Below are 20760 nucleotides of genomic sequence, written 5' to 3'. Positions count from 1 at the left end.
AGTGCTGCAACTGGTAGGTTCTGTTATGGTTTCTTCACTCCTCTCTGTGCACTGGCTGTGTTCATCAGTCACAAGCTCCCCTTAGGGTGCAGTGGTCAGGGAAGCAAAAAGCCAAAGACAAGGCCACTCCCTCAGTTTCCCGGTCAATAGAGATCACTACCAAACTGTCTCTGGCAGGCAGAATCTGTATGCCTTCCAGTGGCATAGCCAGAAGGCAATTTTTGGGTGGGCCAACAGGTTGAATGGGTGGGCACTACAACTTTTTTGAAAGAGAAAAAACAGAAACCTGATGCACCCATGCTCTGTCCCTTCCATGCTCCCCATAACTTCAGTGAGGGTAGCAGTGCAGGCTTCATTGGCTGCAGGCCAATTGAGAGCTAAGGGCAGTACAATAGACTGCACGTCAGCCCCATTGAACCATGGTCCTCCAACACACATATGGCATTGAAGCCAAACACATTCTGCATCCAGAGGACCTCCTGGCCCTCCACCAACAATGGATACAGAGCACAGCAAGGACATTTCCCCATAAAACTCATCATACAAAGAAATGTTGGTTTCTAGTGGAATCTTAATAACAGACATATTATAAATTAATGTTTTAAAAATCTATAAAACAAAAGTCACTGAGAACCCACAGCAAATCTACAATGCCAACACTAACTACCAAAAACAAGGATCCTACCTATGAAAAGGAAGTGCATTAAATATTATAGTGGGGCCCTAAAATACAAATACATTTATCAGGAAAGCTGAACAAGCCAAATTATTACAGAATGCTAAATAGAAAATTAATGCTAACAGAATACTTCACTCACATACAGAGAACACAAATGTCAAATACAGAATAAGTGACCACAAACTCTAGAAATATAAATTAAACAGAAACCCCAAGAAACCAGACCTTGCATGTAGTACAACACAAGAGAAACACATTTCCTCCTGGGCAAAATATAAAGACAGCACATGCCAGGGATGGTGTTAGGGGTTGCAACTAGGGCAATTCTGCCTGGTTCCCTGGCCAGAGAAAGCCCACCTGCTGTAAGCTGAAGATGCAGCCTGGTAATGGACTTTGGGGTCCTTTCCTAGATTTCTGTCCTGGACCCCAGCCATGTTTAAAATCAACTCTGGCAAGATGTGCATTCCAAATTCAACACATTATATTCACAACATTGAAAATAAAATAATTTTTTGTACCTTTTTGTTGTCTGGTCCTTTTATTTTTCAAATCATATTGGTCTCAGTCTCTGGTTTCTGCTTCCCTCTGTCTTCTCTGAACTCACTTGCCAGGGTCTCCTGTCTATTTGACATTTCTTCTTTATCCATGTCCATCATCCATCTCTGTTTTCCTATATTTCCTTGTCCAGTATCTCCCCTGTGTTCACATCCCCTCATCCATCATTATTCCTCTGTGCACCTATGCACCCCATGCCCAGCATATCCCTTCTGCGTTCCTATTCTCCCCCTTGTCTGGTATCTCTCCCCCCTCTCTGTGTCCATATACCCCCTTCTCCAGTGTCCAGCATTATATTTCTATTCCATATCCCCCCCTTGTCAGGCATTGCCCCTCTGTGCCCATATGCCATTGCCATCCCCATACAGCATCTCACATTTGTGTGCCTGTCCCCATGCTCCCACCTAATGCCTATCATCTCCCTTCTGTATCTGTACACCTCCCTATGTCCCTTTTCTCTGTCCTCCACACCAATCTGTCCCTCTCCTCTCTGATCCCACTCCAACCAGCTTCTCTTCCTCTCTCTTTCCTTCCACTTATGCATCTGGCTCTTTCTCCCACTATGGGTTCAGCATTTGACTCCCTCTTCCTTTATCCCCTTGTCCAGCATCTCTCTCACTTCCCTCTAACCCCTCCCATAGGTCCAGCACCTTTCTCTCTTTGCTCCAGCCCTCTTTGCAGGTCCACATCTCTCCTTTCCCTTCAGCCATCCCCTGCATATCCAGCACCTCTCCTCCAGCCCCCCCCCCACATGTCCAGCACCTCTCTCCCTTTTATCCAGCCCCCCTACGTGTCCAGCACCTCTCCTCTCCCATTCATTTCAACCCTCTGCATATCCAGTACATCTCCCCTTTCTCTCCAACCCCCCATATCCAGCTCCTCTCCCCTTCCCTCCAACCCCCCTGCAAATCCAGCACCTCTCCCCTTCCCTCAAACCTCACCCCTGAAAGTCCTGTACCTCTCTCCCTCCCGTTCTCTCCAACCCCTTGCCCCTCACAAGTCTAGCACCTTTCTCTTCCCTTCAGGCCCTTCCCCTCCAAGGGCCAGCACCTCCATACCGTCCTTATCCCCCCCCCCAAAAAAAATGTCCAGCACTTCTCCCTTCCCTTCAGCCCGCCCCGCTCCCCTTGCAGAGCACGCTCCCCTTTGTCTTCCTCACCCCCCCAACACACACATCCAGAACCTCTCCCTTCCCTTCAGCCCCCTCCCCTTGCAGAGCCTGCTCTCCTTTGTCTTCCTCACCCCCCCAACACACACATCCAGAACCTCTCCCTTCCCTTCAGCCCGCTCCCCTTTGTCTTCCTCACCCCCCCACACACATGTCCAGAACCTCTCCCCTTGCAGGGCGAGCAGACCACTGTCTTCCTCACCCTCTCCCACCCCCGCCGCAGCGCTTGTATTCAACGTTATCAGCGCTGCCTCCTCCACCTCACAGTGTCCGTCTCCCACCCCCGTGGCAGCACTTGCGATTTGCTACCGGTGCTGCCCTGACATCACCTCACAGACGCGGAGCCGACGACCTGCTCCAGGACCTTCCCTCTGCCGCGTGCGTTCTGCACTGCGTAAACAGGAAGTTGAATCAGCGCGGCAGAGGGAAGGCCCCGGAGCAGGATGTTGCGCTGCGTCTGTCAGCTGTTAGGCAGTGAGTGCCGGTAGCAAATCGCAAGCGCTGCCAGTGGAGTAGGAGATGGAGACTGTGAGGTGGAGGAGGCAGCGCCGATAGCGTTGAATACAAGCGCTACGGCAGGGGTAGGAGAGGGTGGTGACGGAGGTGAGGGACTTGGATGGGCCTGATGCAAAACTGGGCGGGCCTGGGCCTGGGCCCACCCGTAGCTACGCGCCGGATGCCTTCTACACCAGTGGTTCCCAAACCTGGTCCTGGAGGCACCCCAGCCAGTCAGGTTTTCAGGATATCGACAATGAATATTCATGAGATAGATTTGCATGCACTGCCTCCACTGCATGCAATTCTAACTCATGAATATTTATTGTGGATATCCTGAAAACCTGACTGGCTGGGGTGCCTCCAAGACCAGGTTTGGGAACCACTGCTCTATGCTATTAAATAGCACTGTGAAAACTAAATAAAAATAAAAGGCCACGTCAGGTCTGGGGTTCAGTTCATTATGCTGTGGCATGGGGGTATCAAAGTTCAGATATATCATTTGTGAAGACTAGTTGGGCTTGGATGGCCCTCAAAGGTAAGGCATTGAACAGCCAATGTGATAAAGTGTGCCTGGCTTTGTGCACAGAAGCTGAGCTAAGCTGTGCACAATTTTGTGGGCTACTTTAGGCACCCTCTATTAAAAGGAGTTTTGCACTTGAGCAACTTTGTACAAAGACTCTGATACAGCTCAGTGCGCCGCTCATTTAAAATCCCATGTATTGAAGGAATTAGCTATTGAAGGCAGATAAAGAAAGCCACAGAAGACTGGAAGGCTTAGTGCAGGGTTGTCAAGCTCTAGGTCTTTAAAACACGAGGTCTGAAGAGGAGTTTTTAGCTTGTTCTTGTGCAGTCAGTGTTAGCAAGGATTTTATGCCTGTTTGATCTCTTTACTGCCACCATACAGGACTCAATTTTTTTTCTGGCTTCCTAGAGGAAGATGGATTTAACAAAAAAAAACCCAAAAAACAAAACAGAAACAAATGAAGAACTGTGTGCTGGGACAAAGAATGTGCTTGACTGTTGCAGAAATTGTAAGAGCACCTGGCATTGCATGCCCATCCATCTGTGCATGTGCTGGAACACAGTTCTGTACATACGATTTTTGCAGCGCCAATAGAAAGAATAATACTCTAGCACATGCGCAGCTATATGCACATGAAACTCTGACTGCCGGTACAAATGTTTTGCATGCAAAATATAGCTGGTGCTAGCGCAGATCCTGTGTGCATGTGTCTGGCATCCTACCATGTTCACACACAGTTTTTGCACACAGCTTTTCTGCATATTGGTTACTGAATTGGGCGTAAAATTTCTTTACTATGCATGTTTTAGGTAACCCTGGGCAAAGCTCTAATGCATGTTTTTGTGCATCGACCCCTCAGTTTGAAAGATGGCAGCTGCTGCTGCAGAGGCCTCTGCAGGGCAATAAGCAAAGCTGTGTGTACATCACCAGCACTCAGGTTGATTAGGGTCCCCTAAGCTATCCAAGGAAATGAGCTCAGAGATAGCTTGATCAATGAAGAGAGAAAATGAATTAAAATCAGTTACCCACATTTCCTGCTTGTTACATTTCTAAAAGGTTTGTTGTGTCTAGAAACAGTGGTTGTCTGCAGGGTCTTACATCAGAATAATAAAGTTATCAGGGAGCAAAACTTCAGTTTTATGCTAGAATTAATCAGCTTTCAACAAAATATTTCTTGTAGTTTGCCCACCCGTTATTCAGCTTCAGCAGTCAGCGTTAGATTTAAATACCATCTTCTTTGGTTAATTTATACCCAGATTTTCAGTACTGGATCTGGATATCTGCTAATGCTGAATATCTGGGTATAACAGGATAAAGGCAATATTTGGCACTGTAACCTGAATAACACAGAACTTCTATTTTCACTGTCCTAAATTATCCTAATGGTTACCCAGATACCAGTGCTGAATATCTCCTGTCTCTGCCTTCAGCCCACCCTGGCACTTTCCAGATAATGCTGCTAAAAATCTCTACAGACCACCTGTTGCTATCTGAATGTCACAGAAAATCCAGGTATGAACTGGGTCAATGCCACTTGCCTGGGTAGTCGTATCTGCTACCTGGATAAATATCACTGAATATTGGGTCTTATGTTTTTTTTCTTCAAAGACTTGTTCCCTCCACTTAATAATAGTATTCCTTATAGTTCACCCTAGTCTTTGGAAGTGCTATAGAAACAAATCCCCTCTGTTATACATGCTGGCCTCCATATGACACAGCTGAATAACACTTGAGCTAGTAATCCAAATACTTTTTTGAGCAAGTTGAGAAAAAAATGTCCTGTATAGAATATTCCCAGATATTTTGCCATGTACACAACTCAAGAAGTTTGATGTGTATTGGCCTACAGTTTGTTATACCTGCAAGGTAGCAGCAATAACAAGAGCCACATTTCTTTACTTTCCACAGCATTCAATGTTCTAGTAAATTTTGGAATTGCAATTACATATCCCACCTTGATATCCTTTGGAATTGTGCTGAGTGTACCTGTAAATGCTGGTAAGAAGATTTACATTTTGTTTTATGTACATATATGCCATGCCCAAAGTATATTTAATATTCACTTTCAATAATAATAGATTGTATGCTATATAAAAATACAAATATTGTGAGACAACCTCATGCCTTAAGCTTCTATGTTTAGGCCTTCTCTTTAGCAAAAGAAAATTGCTGAGCTCCAACAACATAGCCTCCCCCAGGTCTCTGCAGTTGTGAGAAACACTTGCATGCAGGCCCTAGGGGATCATTCAAATTGCAGAAGGGAGGGAAAGGGGAGATTTCTCATCAAGGGGGCATGGCTGGCAGGAGTGAGCATCAGTGTATATTCACATTGCTTTTGCAGCTACCACTGATCTGAGAAAATGATTGGCTCGGGCTTGGTGGCAGCAGAAGGGAGGGCAACTGTGGAAGGTTACTGTTGGGGTCAAGCCTCTTATACCTGGTGCCTATGAACACCTCACTTTTCATGTGCAAAAGTACAAGTACAATAGAAGCATACACACAGCTTTAGCTGCCATTGAGGAGGGCAGTTCTTAGTCAAGCCATTTTCCACAGATAAACACTTTAAAAAAAAAAAACAACCTTACAGAAACTAAAATTAACTCATGATGATTCTCAATGCCACAGCAACTTTTGTTGCTAACCTAGTGAAATTCTGCTTTAATAATGATTTCATAATAGGCGGAGCAATCTTCCTTGTTGTTTATGGTTTTGATTTTATTTGATTGCAATAGGTGGCATATCAAATTTACTAAAAGCAAAGAGTTAAAAATATAAACAGTGCTACGATAAAAGACAAGTTGCTTACCTGTAGCTGATGTTCTCTGTGAACAGCAGGATACAGGCCTCAGAGCCTGGGTGATGTCACTAACAGAGCCCAGTGTGGGAAAGCTATTCCAGATTTGACACCTCTTGAAGCTTTTGAGAAGCCTCACCATACATGCATGGGAGCACCTCAGTCTAGTATTAAAACTTAGAGTGGAATACAAGTCCTTGATAAGGTGGCTGGGTATGTGAGGACTAGTACACTGCTGTTCACAGAAGACACCTGCTACTGGTAAGCAACTTGGCTTTCTCCAAGTGCAAGCAGCATAACAAGTCCTCACAACAGAAAAACAGGGAAAATAACCAACATACAAGGCACTGTAACAGTCAAATACCAACATATTTTTGGTGGCAATTATATTTTTTTCATAGTTTGTCTTTTTATTTTTTTCATGTGGGTGGGGGAGGGGGGGGAGGCAGCCTGGAAATGAAGAGAAATGGGTCAAAGGGAGATGGAGTTAGATTCTAATCCTGAAAGAGATTCTACAGGAAGGACTGGGCCAAACGTATTTATTTATTTATTTGTAACATTTATATCCCACATTTTCCCACCCATTAGCAGGCTCAATGTGGCTTACATAATACTGTAAAGGCGATCGCCAAGTCCGGTAAATTTTAAATACAATTTAAAATAAGGGTTAGATAAGGTTAGAGTAAACAGGTACAAAAAGGGACAAGGAAATAAAGGAATATATAATGTCCAATGCGATGTAAGGTATTGATGCATTGCAGAGTTGAGGCATAACGGGTCTTTAATGATCGCCTGAAGTTTTGATGGTCGTGAATCGCTTTCACACTCTTTAGTAGTGCATTCCACATTTGTGTACTTATCACTTCATGAGCTTCTTTCTAGACAGTAGTGTAATATTAATGTATGGACAGAAATCCATGGTGCAGCCTTGCAAATTTCCTCCATGGAAGCTGATCTCAAGCAGGATACTGAAGCAGCTATAGCCCTGACATTATGAGCTATGACATGACTCTCAAGAGTCAGGACTGCCAGAGCATAAGTGAAAGAAATGCAGTTTATTATTCAACTGGATAGAGTGCATTTGGTAAAGTGTAGAACAAACAGAGGTGGTCAAGGGAAGCCATGGAAAACAACTTATCATCATCAGAGACTTTATTGTAGAAAAGACCCAATATGGCCAGGTTTTGGTGAAATTGCCTGCATCAGGGGTCACAGTATCCCATAAAATTTCATAAGGGTGTCATTAAGATCAAATTCAGGATGTTTCCAACTTATTTAAAATCTTGATATTGCTGCTACTGCAGGAATTTAATAATCTACTATAAACCTGCATTTGATAACAGTCTATTCGAGTTAAAAGAAACAAAATGCTGGGTGGACTTTCTAAGAGCTTTAGCCCAATAGGACTGAATGGGATACATTCAAGAGTACTGCAAGAACTTAGGGAAGCTCTGGTAGCTCTCCTGTCTAACCTTTTCAATACATAAGTACATAAGTATTGCCATGCTGGGAAAGACCAAAGGTCCATCAAGCCCAGCATCCTGTTTCCACCAGTGGCCAATCCTGGCAAGATCCCAAAAAACATTTTATACTGCTTATCCCAGAAATAGTGGATTTTCCCAAAGTCCATTTAATAATGGTCTATGGACTTTTCCTTTAGGAAGCCGTCCAAACCTTTTTAAAACTCCGCTAAACTAACTGCCTTTACCACATTCTCTGGCAACGAATTCCAGAGTTTAATTACACGTTGAGTGAAGAAACATTTTCTCCGATTCGTTTTAAATTTACTACATTGTAGCTTCATCGCATGCCCCCTAGTCCTAGTAACAGACGCTTCACATCTACCCGTTCAACTCCACTCATTATTTTATAGACCTCTATCATATCTCCTCTCGGCTGCCTTTTCTCCAAGCTGAAGAGCCCTAGCCGCTTTAGCCTTTCCTCATAGGGAAGTCGTCCCATCCCCTTTATCATTTTCGTCACCCTTCTCTGCACCTTTTCTAATCACTATCTTTTTTGAGATACGGTGACCAGAATTGAACACAATATTCGAGGTGCAGTCGCACCATGGAGCGATACAAAGGCATTATAACATCCTCATTTTTATTTTTCATTCCTTTCCTAATAATACCTAACATTCTATTTGCTTTCTTAGCCGCAGCAGCACACTGAGCAGAAGATTTCAACGTTGCCTCAGGTACAAACTTAGATTGTGAGCTCTCCTGGGACAGAGAAATATCCAGAGTACATGAATGTAACTCACCTTGAGCTACTACTGAAAAAGGTGTGAGCAAAATCTAAATAAATAAATAGACATATCATCGACGACGACACCTAGATCCCTTTCTTGGTCTGTGACTCCTAACGTGGAACCTTGCATGACATAGCTATAATTCGGGTTCCTCTTTCCCACATGCATCACTTTGCACTTGCTCACATTAAACGTTATCTGCCATTTAGACGCCCAGTCTCTCAGTCTCGTAAGGTTCTCTTATAATTTTTCACAATCCTCCTGCGATTTAACGACTTTGAATAACTTTGTGTCCTCAGCAAATTTAATTACCTCACTAGTTACTCCCATCTCAGCAGCGGTACCAGCACAGACTCTTGGGGAACCCCACTAACTACCCTTCTCCATTGAGAATAATACTGACCATTTAACCCTACTCTCTTGTTTTCTATCTTTTAATCCACAATAGAACACTACCTCCTATCCCATGACTCTCCAATTTCCTTTGGTCTTTCATGAGGTACTTTGTCAAACGCCTTCTGAAAATCCAGATACACAGTATCAACCAGCTCACCTTTATCCACATGTTTGTTCACCACTTCAAAGAAATGTAGTAGATTGGTGAGGCAAGATTTCCCTTCACTAAATCCATGTTGACTTTGAGGGGGATAATCGAATGGGGGCACCCATCTCTAAGGATGGCCCCGTAAAGGGGTGGGGCAACCCGTATTATCGAAACAAGATGGATGTCCATCTTTCGTTTTGATAATACGGTCGGGACACCCAAATCATGAAATTTAGGTCAACCTTAGAGATGGTCGTCCCCGGTTTTCGGCGATAATGGAAAGCGAGGACACCCATCTCAGAAACGACCAAATCCAAGCCATTTGGTCATGGGAGGAGCCAGCATTTGTAGTGCACTGGTCCCACTAACTGAATGGAAAAAGCCCTTCCCTTACCGATCTGGAAAGGAACAGGCATGCATGAAGGAAATTGCATGCAAATGAGCTGCTTGCTGTTAGCTCATTTGCACACAATTTCCTTCCTAAGGAGGGGAAGCGACGGCAGTTGAGGACGTCCTTCCTTCCCTGTGATGGCAGTTGAGGACGTCCAAAATGTGGATGTTTGTGAGAAGGACATCAATGTCTGCTATGCCTCTGACACCCTATTTATTTATTTATTTGGATTTTGGATCACAAGTAGCAGCAGTGGGATTTGAACCAGCCACCTCTAGATTGCAAGACCAGTGCCCTAACCACTAGGCCACTCTGCCACTCCTCCATTCTATTCCACTCCCTTGAAATTTGGCCATCCCTGTAGGGGGGCAGTTGAGGATGTCCAAAATGTTTGAAAGAAGGACGTCCACGGCTTTGTTATGCCTCCGCTGACACACACATACCTCCCCCCCCCCCAGGGACCTGCATACTGTTCCCCCCCCCCCCCCACAGGGTGGCCAGATTTCAAGGGAGTGGAGTAGAGGAGTGGCAGAGTGGCCTAGTGGTTAGAGCAGTGGTCTTGCAACGCAGAGGTGGCAAGCTCAAATCCCAATGCTGTTACTTGTGATCCAAAATCCAAACAAATAAATGAAAAGGATGTCAGAGGCATAGCAAAGGCATGGATGTCCTTCTACCAGAAACATCCACATTTTGGATGTCCTCAACTGCCGGATAGGGAAGGATGTCCTCAACTGCCGTCGCAGGGACGGAGGCATAACAAAGCACATACTCTAAAAAAAAAAAAAAAAAAAAAAAAAAAGACAAAAGTTTTTGAAGTTGTTTTTTTCAGGGTGGGAGGTGGTTAGTGACCACTGGGGAAGTCAGGGGAGGTCATCCCCGATTCCCTCTGGTGGTCATCTGGTCGGTTTGGGCACCTTTTTGATGCTTGGTCGTGAAAAAATAATGGACCAAGTAAAGTCGGCCAAATGCTCATCAGGGACGCCCTTCTTTTTTCCATTATCGGCCAAGGACGCCCATCTGTTAACCAGGCCCCCGCCCCACCTTCTGTACACTGCCGACACGCCCCCTTGAACTTTGGTCGTCCCCGCGACAGAAAGCAGTTGAGGACACCCAAAATCGGCTTTCAATTATGCCGATTTGGGCGACCTTAGGAGAAGGACGCCCATCTCCCGATTAGTGTTGGAAGATGGGCGCCCTTCTCCTTCGAAAATAAGCAGGTTTGTCTCATTAATCCATGCTTTTGAATATGCGCTGTAAGTTTGTTCTTTATAATAGTCTCTACCATTTTGCCCGGCACCGACGTCAGATTCACTGGTCTATAATTTCCTGGATCTCCTCTAGTACCATGCTCGATTTTAAGGATAATTTACATATTTTTCATGCTTCTTTAGACTCAGGAGTGGTCCTTGAGTACTGGAGAAGAGGAAGTGTGGTTCCTCTTCCCAAAAGCAGAAGTAAGGAGAAGGTTGGGAATTACAGACTGGTTTGTCTGACCTTTGAAGTAAGTAAATTAATGGAAAAGCTTCTAAACAGAAGATAGTGCAGTTTCTGGAATCCAATGGATTGTAGGAGCTGAGGCAGCATGGTTTTACTAGAGGTAGGTCTTGTCGAGTGCATTTTTTATAGAATAAAGGTGCTGGTTCTCAAATGCCAGGCCACCCTTCAGGGGTGGGGTGATACCTGAGGGACCCACCCCACAATAGCCAGGCCCCCTGCAACCAGTCACAGAACCTATGACAAGGCAGAATTGTTGTGTAGAGTCTGAGCTCTTTCATTAAAACGTGGGGTCCATGGGTTAATTTTAGCAGACAATGAAAAAGGTGCCGGTACTCAGTACTCCCTCAAAAAAAGCCCTGGTCTTGTCAGACAAATTTGATTGACTGGGTGACCAGGCAGTTGGATTGAGGGAGAGTACTAGATGTGGTATACTTACATATCAGCAAAGCCTTTGACACAGTTCCACATAGGTGACTTAAAAATAAACTGAATGTTCTCAGTATGGGTAGTACAGTGACTGACTAGGTTAGAAACTGGTTGAATACAAGATGACAAAAGGTATCAGTAAATGGAGTACACTCCGACAAAAGGGTCACTACCAGTGGTGTGTCCCTTGGTCCAGCTGTTCGTTTTTTACTTTTTTTTTTAACATCATCTTTATTTGGAGTTCTCATCATTACAAAGAAAGAGAAAACATTGTCCATATCAATAGGCAAACCAGCAAAAATTGTTAGTCATGGTATCTCTCATACCACATCACCATTATTTATACCTAACAGGTGCCATTATCCGGCAATTATTTATTTTTATTTTTGTTACATTTGTACCCCGCGCTTTCCCACTCATGGCAGGCTCAATGCAGCTTACATGGGGCAATGGAGGGTTAAGTGACTTGCCCAGAGTCACAAGGAGCTGCCTGTGCCTGAAGTGGGAATTGAACTCAGTTCCTCAGTTCCCCAGGACCAAAGTCCACCACCCTAACCACTAGGCCACTCCTCCATCACATTTTTCATGTATACCACCCCCCCCCCCCCGTCCCTCTCCCTCCCCCAAGAGGAAGACATATTAAACAAAGGAGGAAGCTAAATATGTCAGGTCAAACACACTAGTTTGTACAGAGTACTTTTTAAGCCCACAAACATCAGCATACAAAATTACCCCTTACTATTTTAGATAACGCAATCACCCTACTCCCTTATGCATTCAAGAGCAGGCTACGCTCCTTGTGTGGAAGCATAGCCCAATATGGTTCCCAAACATCCTGGAAACGTTTCCATTGAGATTCAGGCCTGTTGCTCACTAACGTACGCTCAATGAGTGCCATATCAAATAACAGCGATCGCCACATTGCTAACTGAGGTACTCTGTGCAGTCGCCATTGGACAAGAATGACCTTTCTAGCACAAAGTAGAGACTTTGCCAAAAATAGGTGCTGCACGTCCGACTCCATCTGCAATTGTGTCCCATCCTGGAATAAAAAAAGCCCACAGGATGTAGCAGAATCATCCTTCTGAGACATCTGGACAAAAAATTCCTCACCCCTTCCCAAAAAAACGTAGTCCTTTCGCATGTCCAGAACATATGGCCTAGTGTAGCCCCATCCTGCCCACATTTGGGACATCTACCTGATTCATCAAATCGGGCTTTAAAAGCTCTCCAAGGGGCAATATAAGTACATAATAAAAAGTTATATTCCTGTTCTGTATGGAGCATATTTATTGATGTTTTGGCAATGTTATTAAGAAAAATTTGAAGCACTGCTACTGAAACACTGCTCTTCAATTCCCCCGACCACGCCTCCGCCACCTTCTGTAGAGATATAGAGATAGGTCAGGTTGAACCTCCCAGAGAGCTTTTACATATTGACAGAGGCAGCCATCTTCCAACTTCAAACATATCGTGACCTGCTGAGCAAAAGAAGTCCCAAGATATGACACAGGCAAGGAGGAGATATAATGTCTTACCTGCAAAAACATAAAGATATCAGAGTCCCCCAGCTCATATCTCTCTCGCAATGTAGGGAATGGAAACACTTTACCCTCCACATCTAGCAGATCTCCTATCCATCGTATCTCCCTCCCTCTGTCTTCCCCAAAAATTCCTTCACTCCCCATGCCAGGAGGAAAGTCAGGATTCCCTTTCAGAGTCAGAAACGGGGAAACATATCTAAAACCCCACACAGTGCCCTCCAAACGTCCCTCATATACCTCCAGATCACGTCTCCCATACACCTCAGCGTGGAAGCAAACAAAAGAGCAGATCACTAGGTGGTATTAATAAGACTTTATTGGAGAAATAATCACCCGACACAGACTGTGTTTCGCCCACAAGGGCTGCGTCAGGGGCTCTAAAATAACAAACAGTAATAAAATAAATGAATCAACAACATATATAACACCACTCATAATATATATAGAAAAATAAATAAAGAACTTAAGAAAGTTAAGAAAAAATAATTAAGAAAAAAGAAAGAAGTACATAGGATACCAGGACATGTGCAATAACAAAATCTCAAATAAATACATCTAAATATTCACTACAAAAATACATAATCATAATTAAAAATAATAAATACAAATTATATAACCAAAGGAAGACTACTCAATATTAAAACAATAATCCTCCTATTAAAATGATCACATATTCAAATTATATATCCATAAATATAAAAGACAGCCTAATGACCATATACAAGCGATCATATACTACAGCATAGTGCAATAAAAATATCAAAATTACAACATATAATAAAACACATAATAAAAGATATTGGACATTCTTCTAAACTAGTATAGAAGACAGTAACGTTATCCATAAATATAAAGGACAGCCTAATAAATATATACAAGCGATCATATACTACAGCATAACGCAATAAAAGTATCACAATTTAAACAAATTTTAACAAATAATAAAAGATGTTGGACATTCTTCTAATCTAATATAGAAGACAGTGACATGAGAGGAAAAATAATTAATCTAAAAGTATGAAAAAGTATATAATGTATAATGACTCGCTTCAGTTGCTGTAATATCAAACAAAGCAAAAGCGTATAAACAGCAGGTCAGCTTCTTCCCAAGCAATATCTAAAAAATAAAATAAAATAAAATCAAACAAACAAACTGCTTGAATAAAAATAAATAAAAAAACCAGAAAAAATATGACTAAAAATAAAAACCAAAATGAAAAATACAAAATGATGATTAAAGCCATAAACTAATAAAAAGAAAAAGAAACAAAAGAAAATATAATAAATAGTTGTGACAGGGAATCCAAGATGGCCGCACCCTGCTAAGTTGCTGTGAGCCTCGATCTCCGTGCTCAAACAAAATGCCTAAACAAAGAGGGAGAACAATGGGTAGAGCTTCCCCGTTACCCCCCTCCGATGGATCGCTTTTTGAGGCCGCAGGGAGCTACTTCTGACGGCGGAACGCTGCCAGTAGAGAACGCCGGCGAATTGGAGATTTTGGCTTCTCCTGGCTTTGAAGTCACTCTGAGCCCCGCTGCGCCCACCCCTCCTCCCCAGCCGATAGGTGCAAGTTCCTTCCTTACTGAATCAACGGGGTCCACTCCGGAAGGTGGTAAGGGCCCAGAAGAACGCCAATTGGAAGCTTCGTTTACATCTCAGGTCGGAAAGCAGCTTGCCCATGGAATCGCTGCGGATTGAGGGGAGAGGAGCTGAGGGACTGAGTGAGACCCTAGAGCGGTCCTCTGTAAGGTTTGACATGCTTAAAGAGTTAGCAGCTAAACCGAAAGAAGTAACATTAGATGCATTATGGGACTTAGTTTCTAACCTGGGACAAACTTTCCTAAAACAGATTAATGAAGTGCTACCAAAAGTAGTGGAGCTGTGGTAGGCAGGTGGGGTCTGACAGCGGTCCGGAACATTGAGGAGGTAGGAGTGGATGGACAGCACAGCGGTGCAGGGCAGGGAGTCGACTTGGAGTCGGGACGGTGCAGGGATCGAGACCGGCGGGAGGGGCTTTATGCCCACGTGCCACTGCCTAATTATTGGGGGTGCTTGAGCACCCACAGCACCCACGGAGTTGGCGCCTATGGTCTGGTCATTTTGGGCACCTTTTTGTGCCTTAGTCGTAAGAAAAATAGGTCCGGGTGAAAACGTCTGTTTGTCATGGACGTCCTCGCTTTTTTCGATTATGGGTCAAGGATGTCCAAGTGTTAGGCATGCCCAAGTCCCGCCTTCGCCACGCCTCTGACATGTCCCCTTGAACTTTGGCTGTCCTTGCGACGGAGCGCAGTTGGAGACGTCCTAAATCGGGTTTCCATTATACCGATTTGGACGTCCCTGAGAGAAGGACGTCCATCTTCCGATTTATGTCGAAAGATGGACGTCCTTCTCTTTCGAAAATGAGCCCATTGGTGTTCTGGCCCTGTCTCTGGGATGTGTTATATCCATTTGGATATCAGGGCCCTATTGACTATATGATTCAGACCCTTTATGCTGATCCCTGGGCAAGGTACATGCCATGGATGGCCTTTATGTGCTACTCTTTTTGTGCTCTGTATAGAGCCCTTGATCCTGAGAATTCTACAGGAGCCATATATCCAGGGGATTCCAGTGGGCAAGAAATTAATTCAAGTTGGCATTATTTGCAGATGGTTTACTTGCTGCACTCTTTGATCCAGAGACTTCTTTGCCCTGGACTTTAGATATTTTAAATTGTTATGGCTTTTTCTCTGGACTCTGGATCAATGCAGACAAGTTCAAGGCACTTTGGTGATATTATGACTTACCTGGGTCTGACTATACCTCTTAATCTTTTCTGTCTATACAGTTCTAACGTTCCTATTCTATTACATGTGACTAAGCAATTGTGTACCAAATGGGCACCTTTGTCTCTGTCGGGCATCTTCCACTTATTTTGAAACACACTTACAATATTGGAACTCACTGGTTCGGCAGTTCATCTAGGGAAGAAAAACGCCACACACTACTCTTCAACATTTAAAATCACTCAGATTAGGTGGAGGCATGGGTTTGCCCGACCTCAAAGCATATAATTTAGCTTTACGTTTTATCCAAGATTGGATATATGGATCCTCTGAATTTTGTGATGTGGACTTTGAGAAGTATCTTCATGATGATTTCTCCTTAGCTTTTCTACTTCATGCAAGATCGAGGACCTTCCTAAACATTTGAAATCTCATTTTCTCCTGAAATCTTTGAGATGGACATGGACTCTTTTCCATATGAAATTTCATTTACATTCTCATTGCTCCAGATTCCTTCCTATTTAGGACAGTGCGCACTTTAACCCGGGATTATCTGCTGGTCACTTTCGAAGCTGGGCCAGCAAAGGTGTTCTGCTGCTGCAACATGTCATAGAGGATAATGAGCTTGCTATGATTTCTTTTAAAGACTCTCAAGAATTTATATGCTTTCTCAGCTTGCGATTGGTATCCTTATGCTCAATTACATCATTATCTCCATCTTCTTTTCAGAACCTGTAGAGTGGATTTCACTGAATCTGAATTCGATAAGCATTGGCCCCTACCAGCCATCCATAAAGGACTGATAGGATGCTACTATGAGGGGCTTTAAAAACCTCTGGGGCCTACTGCTTTGAGTTCTGGATTGGATAAATGGAATTGAAACTTTGGAATATGTTCAAGATGGTCCACGTCCCGCGGAGAGCATTCAGCTACAAGAATTGTATTACAAACTTCTTATGCATCTTTATATTTATCCTTCTAGAGCTAAAAAGAGGGGTCTCCCAATGGTCTAGAGCTAAAAAGATGGGTCTCCCAATGGATGGGTTTTGCCTTAAGTGTGAAGCAGCTGATGCATCATATATAAACACTGTGTTTGGGAATGTACTCCCATACATCTCTTTTGGACAGATCTCTGGATCCACCTTAGTAGAATGCATAGTCGTCATTGGGATGCCACTCCCCAGTGTTGCCTTTTTCAATTCTATCAGTACTCTGGGATGTATACCATCTGGTCCAGGTGATTTGCTACTCTTCAATTAGTCAAATTGCTCCATTACATCTTCCAGGTTTACAGAGATTTGTTTCCGCACTGAATAACATTTCTGGTACTAGTATCTCTCCCACATCTTCCTCGGTGAAAACCAAAGCAAAGAATTCTTTTAATTTCACCACTATGGCCTTGTCTTCCCTGAGTTCCCCTTTTACCCCTCAGTCATCTAGCAGTCCAAATTATTCTTTTACTGGCTTCTTGCTTCTAATGCAACACAACTTAACCAAAGATCGTAATGGACATATCCTAACACTTCTTCCCTCTCTAAGCTCTCCCCAATTGTCTTTACCTTACATGTATCTCACTCTACCATAATATCACCTTGATATTAATCGCAACTTGTATTTGTTCATACCGAAATCAGTTAACGCTGATTACGGTACCATGTAAGCCACATTGAGCCTGCAAAAAGGTGGGAAAATGTGGGATACAAATGCAACAAATAAATAAAATAATGTACCTAAAAAAGTTTTTACTATATGTTTTTGCATCCAACATAATCTTCTTTTCAAAGTCTGTCTTTGCCGTTCTTATCAGCACTTTGCACTTGACTTGCCATTCCGTATGCTGTTTCCTATTACTTTCAGTCAGATCCTTCTTCCATTTTCTGAAGGATTTTCTTTTAATTCTAATAGCTTCCTTCACCTCACTTTTTAACCATGCCGGCTGTCATTTGGCCTTCATTTCTCCTTTTCTAATACATGGAGTATCGTCCAGGATGGTATTTTTGAATAGCATCCACTCCTGATGTAAATTTTTGACCTTTGCAGCTGCTCAGTCTCCTCATCTTATCATACTCTCCTTTTTGAAAATTAAATGCTAACATATTGGATTTCCCGTGTGTACTTTCTCTGGAGATTATATCATATCTGATCACGTTATGATTGCTGTTATTGCATGGCTCCAGCACCATTACCTCCTGCTCCAAATCATGCCTTCCACTATTGAAAACATTGAGAATTACAGTAGGCATGAGTTTAAGATTTGTTAATGTCCCCAAGTCATCTATAATTTGATAATAGTTGAAATGCTATTTGATTTACAGTTTGGATAGGCCAGAAAAAAAAAATGGTCCCTCCACAACTAAAGTTTAATTATATACATATGAAGAAGCAGATAGGATCTGGTGGTGAGTCTCTATGGAAAAAATGGTGAACATAGTTTGAATTTGACTCACGTTTTAGAAGACTCTACAAGGGAGATGATTGTGAGAGCAGCTCTCCTTGTTGTGCTTGTTGTAGAGCCAGATGGATCCTGGACTTTAAGACTGTACTTTCATAACAGAGAAAAATTATCTTGGGGTCAAAAGGTGTTGGTTTTCCCTGATGTGACACACTAAGAGAAAACTATTTTTGCCAGTGACCAAAAGGCTACATTTTTTCTTCATTTTCTGGTCAAATGTGTAGTTAAATTGAATCCGGAGCACTTATACAGCTTATTTAAATGCTAGAGGTTCTCCTAATACTACAGTAACTTTGGGTACCTCCAGTTGAGTGTGAGTAAGAGATCTGGTAATCAAGGATTTATGCTTAGTCATTCTTTTCTTTTATAGCTTATATATATTTTAGATCTAACAGCAGTCTTATTTCTTAATTGGTTGTCTCCCTCCCCCCTTTTGGGGGGTCTTATATGGGACAATCCATAAGACAATAATTTCTATTTTTCCTTTGAGTATTGCTATATGTTTTGCCCTGTTTCAAGTGTATATGCTTAATCTTGTATATTTGTTGATAGAAATAAGATGTGAAAAATTGTGAGCATCCATTATAATTGCCACATTGAGTGCACTTTAAAAAGAAATTATTGAGGTACAGCAAAGAAGGCAGGGTAACATTTCCATAATATAAAGTAAACAACTCAACATATAACAATGAATAAAACCACTAATAATTAGCAGAAACGATGGGTACACTTTTTAAAGTCATTGGGGTTTTTTTTCCTGGGACATGTAGGGTTACCATATGGCTCCAGAAAAAGGAGGACAGATTGAGCCAGTCTGGGTTTTATTTCCATTGCTTTCAATGGAAGCAAGGACTGGATCAATGTGTCATCCTTTTTCTGGAGCCATATGGTAACCCTAGGGACATGTCACCAAAAAATACAGCCACCTTGAAATTTAAAAAAAAACTATTTTGAGAAGGTATTCAACCAGGGTACCCAAGGCCCTCACAAAGGCTCGTATTAGGCAAATGAAAGAAAAATAAACATACAACTTAGAACCAACTGAAAACCTACCTAAGGCACCACCAGGTATACATTTTTTAAAAAACAGAAAAAAAGGCAAAAATACATTAAAGCACAAAAAAATTGATGGGTAGTTTCAGTGATGTGACCAAATGACTCCAGGGAAAGACTTACTCAACAGTGGTAGGTGAAAAGTGGTGCACATGTATGCCAAGGCTTCTCAAAAGCTTCTAGAATAGCTTTCCCATACCAGGCTCCATTGGTGACATTATCCATGCTGTGAGCATTTGCTATCCTCCTTGTCCTCAGAGAAAACAACAATACTGAAACAGGACAGACAAGATGTAGTGACTCCAATAGGGAAGTTATAATCAGATGTTGTAAATAAAGGGAAATAAGGAAGGAAACAGAAACAAAGGCAAAAAACAGAGAAAACAAAGACAGTCCTTTTTTTGAGGCTGTTAATGGTGTATTTGCATGCAATAACATCACAGTATGTGGGTTTTTTTTAAACTGCATAGTAACGCAAACTCACTGTTTCATACAGTTGTTGATCATTACACCAGCGAAATTGTCTTCAACAGTGTTCGAGTGATAGCCATTGTCATCATCGGTCTGGGCTTCCTTTTGTTGCTTTTACCAGAGGAATGGGATGTCTGGATAATAAAGCTTCTTACACATCTCAAAGTACGCAAGAAGGAAGAAAACACTGAAGGAAATGGTGACATAGGGCCAGGACTTCAAATTAAAAGTAGAAGAGTACAACCGCCAAAGTCAACTTTTACCCATTAATGTCTTTTATCTTTCTTACTAAAGAGCATATTATGATTTTGAGGTCCTTCCTTGTTAAAAAAAAAAAAGCACACATGGCCAGTATACTGTACATATGTATATATTTTTTTATATTCTGAAGTCTGAGGTGCATGTCCAGTTTGCTTGCCTTTTTTGACATCAAGTCTTTCTGTTATGAACAGCAAACACAAACTCTCAGATCTCTTTAATGAATGTAATGTATATTAAAATATCTTTGTTTTAAAGGTAATTTCTCACTGAATGCATAACAGGTGTTTTGATGATCAGACACTCTTGAGTTACACACTGTGATATAAATAAGCTATGCTGCATCAGAATCTTGAAACAACACAGTACCCTCGGAGACAAACCAGTAATGTGTACAGGCTGTAATGATTTTTATTTTAAGGGGTGATTGTTTCCAAGTCTTCTATTTCATCATTGCATTCCCCTCCTCACCCAGCTGGTGCCATTTCAAGATGCCAAAGTTCAACTTAGTGGCTGACATTACACCCAGTAGAAATCTCCCACTCCACATTATTACATTCGACTGAAAACTGATCACACCTCAACAAGTAATGTGCCCCCATCTTCTCATCAAGCTCTGCATCACTTGAACAGAGTTTTTATAAAATTATTTAGCATGAGTGGGAGCCCCCTCTAGTACATCAGTCACTTCTTACTCAAAGAATTGTAATGCAAGGGTCTAGAAGTTTACTTCTTTGATTGTGGCTTCACCTACACATCAACATAAAATCACCAGTTAAAAATAAAAAACACACACCCCTGGTAATAGCTATTCAAAGTACAGAAAATGATAATTTGCTAGTCATGACTACTGTGGAAACCTTTCTTCAGAGGGCGAGCAGAGGGTACGAT

General features: G+C 42.4%; 1 protein-coding gene across 3 annotated transcripts in view; it reads left to right on the top strand.

Annotated features, from left to right (window-relative positions):
- SLC35F3 (solute carrier family 35 member F3) overlaps window positions 1-20419 on the top strand; it is a 416478-nt gene extending 396059 nt beyond the window's left edge. The window contains exons 7-8 of one of the 3 annotated variants that reach the window (XM_030198124.1): window positions 5332-5421; window positions 19637-20419. In XM_030198124.1, the coding sequence (XP_030053984.1) occupies window positions 5332-5421; window positions 19637-19881 (335 nt within the window). In that variant the 3' untranslated portion in view covers window positions 19882-20419. The remainder of the gene's footprint in view (window positions 1-5331; window positions 5422-19636) is intronic. The other 2 variants (XM_030198125.1, XM_030198126.1) reach the window with 2 other exon arrangements.
- The last annotated feature ends 341 nt before the right edge of the window (window positions 20420-20760 follow it).

Source organism: Microcaecilia unicolor, chromosome 3 (genome assembly GCF_901765095.1).
Source record: "Microcaecilia unicolor chromosome 3, aMicUni1.1, whole genome shotgun sequence".
Classification (NCBI taxonomy): domain Eukaryota; kingdom Metazoa; phylum Chordata; class Amphibia; order Gymnophiona; family Siphonopidae; genus Microcaecilia; species Microcaecilia unicolor.
The sequence above is the reverse complement of the archived record's forward strand: the minus strand, read 5'-3'. Positions and strand labels throughout refer to the sequence as shown.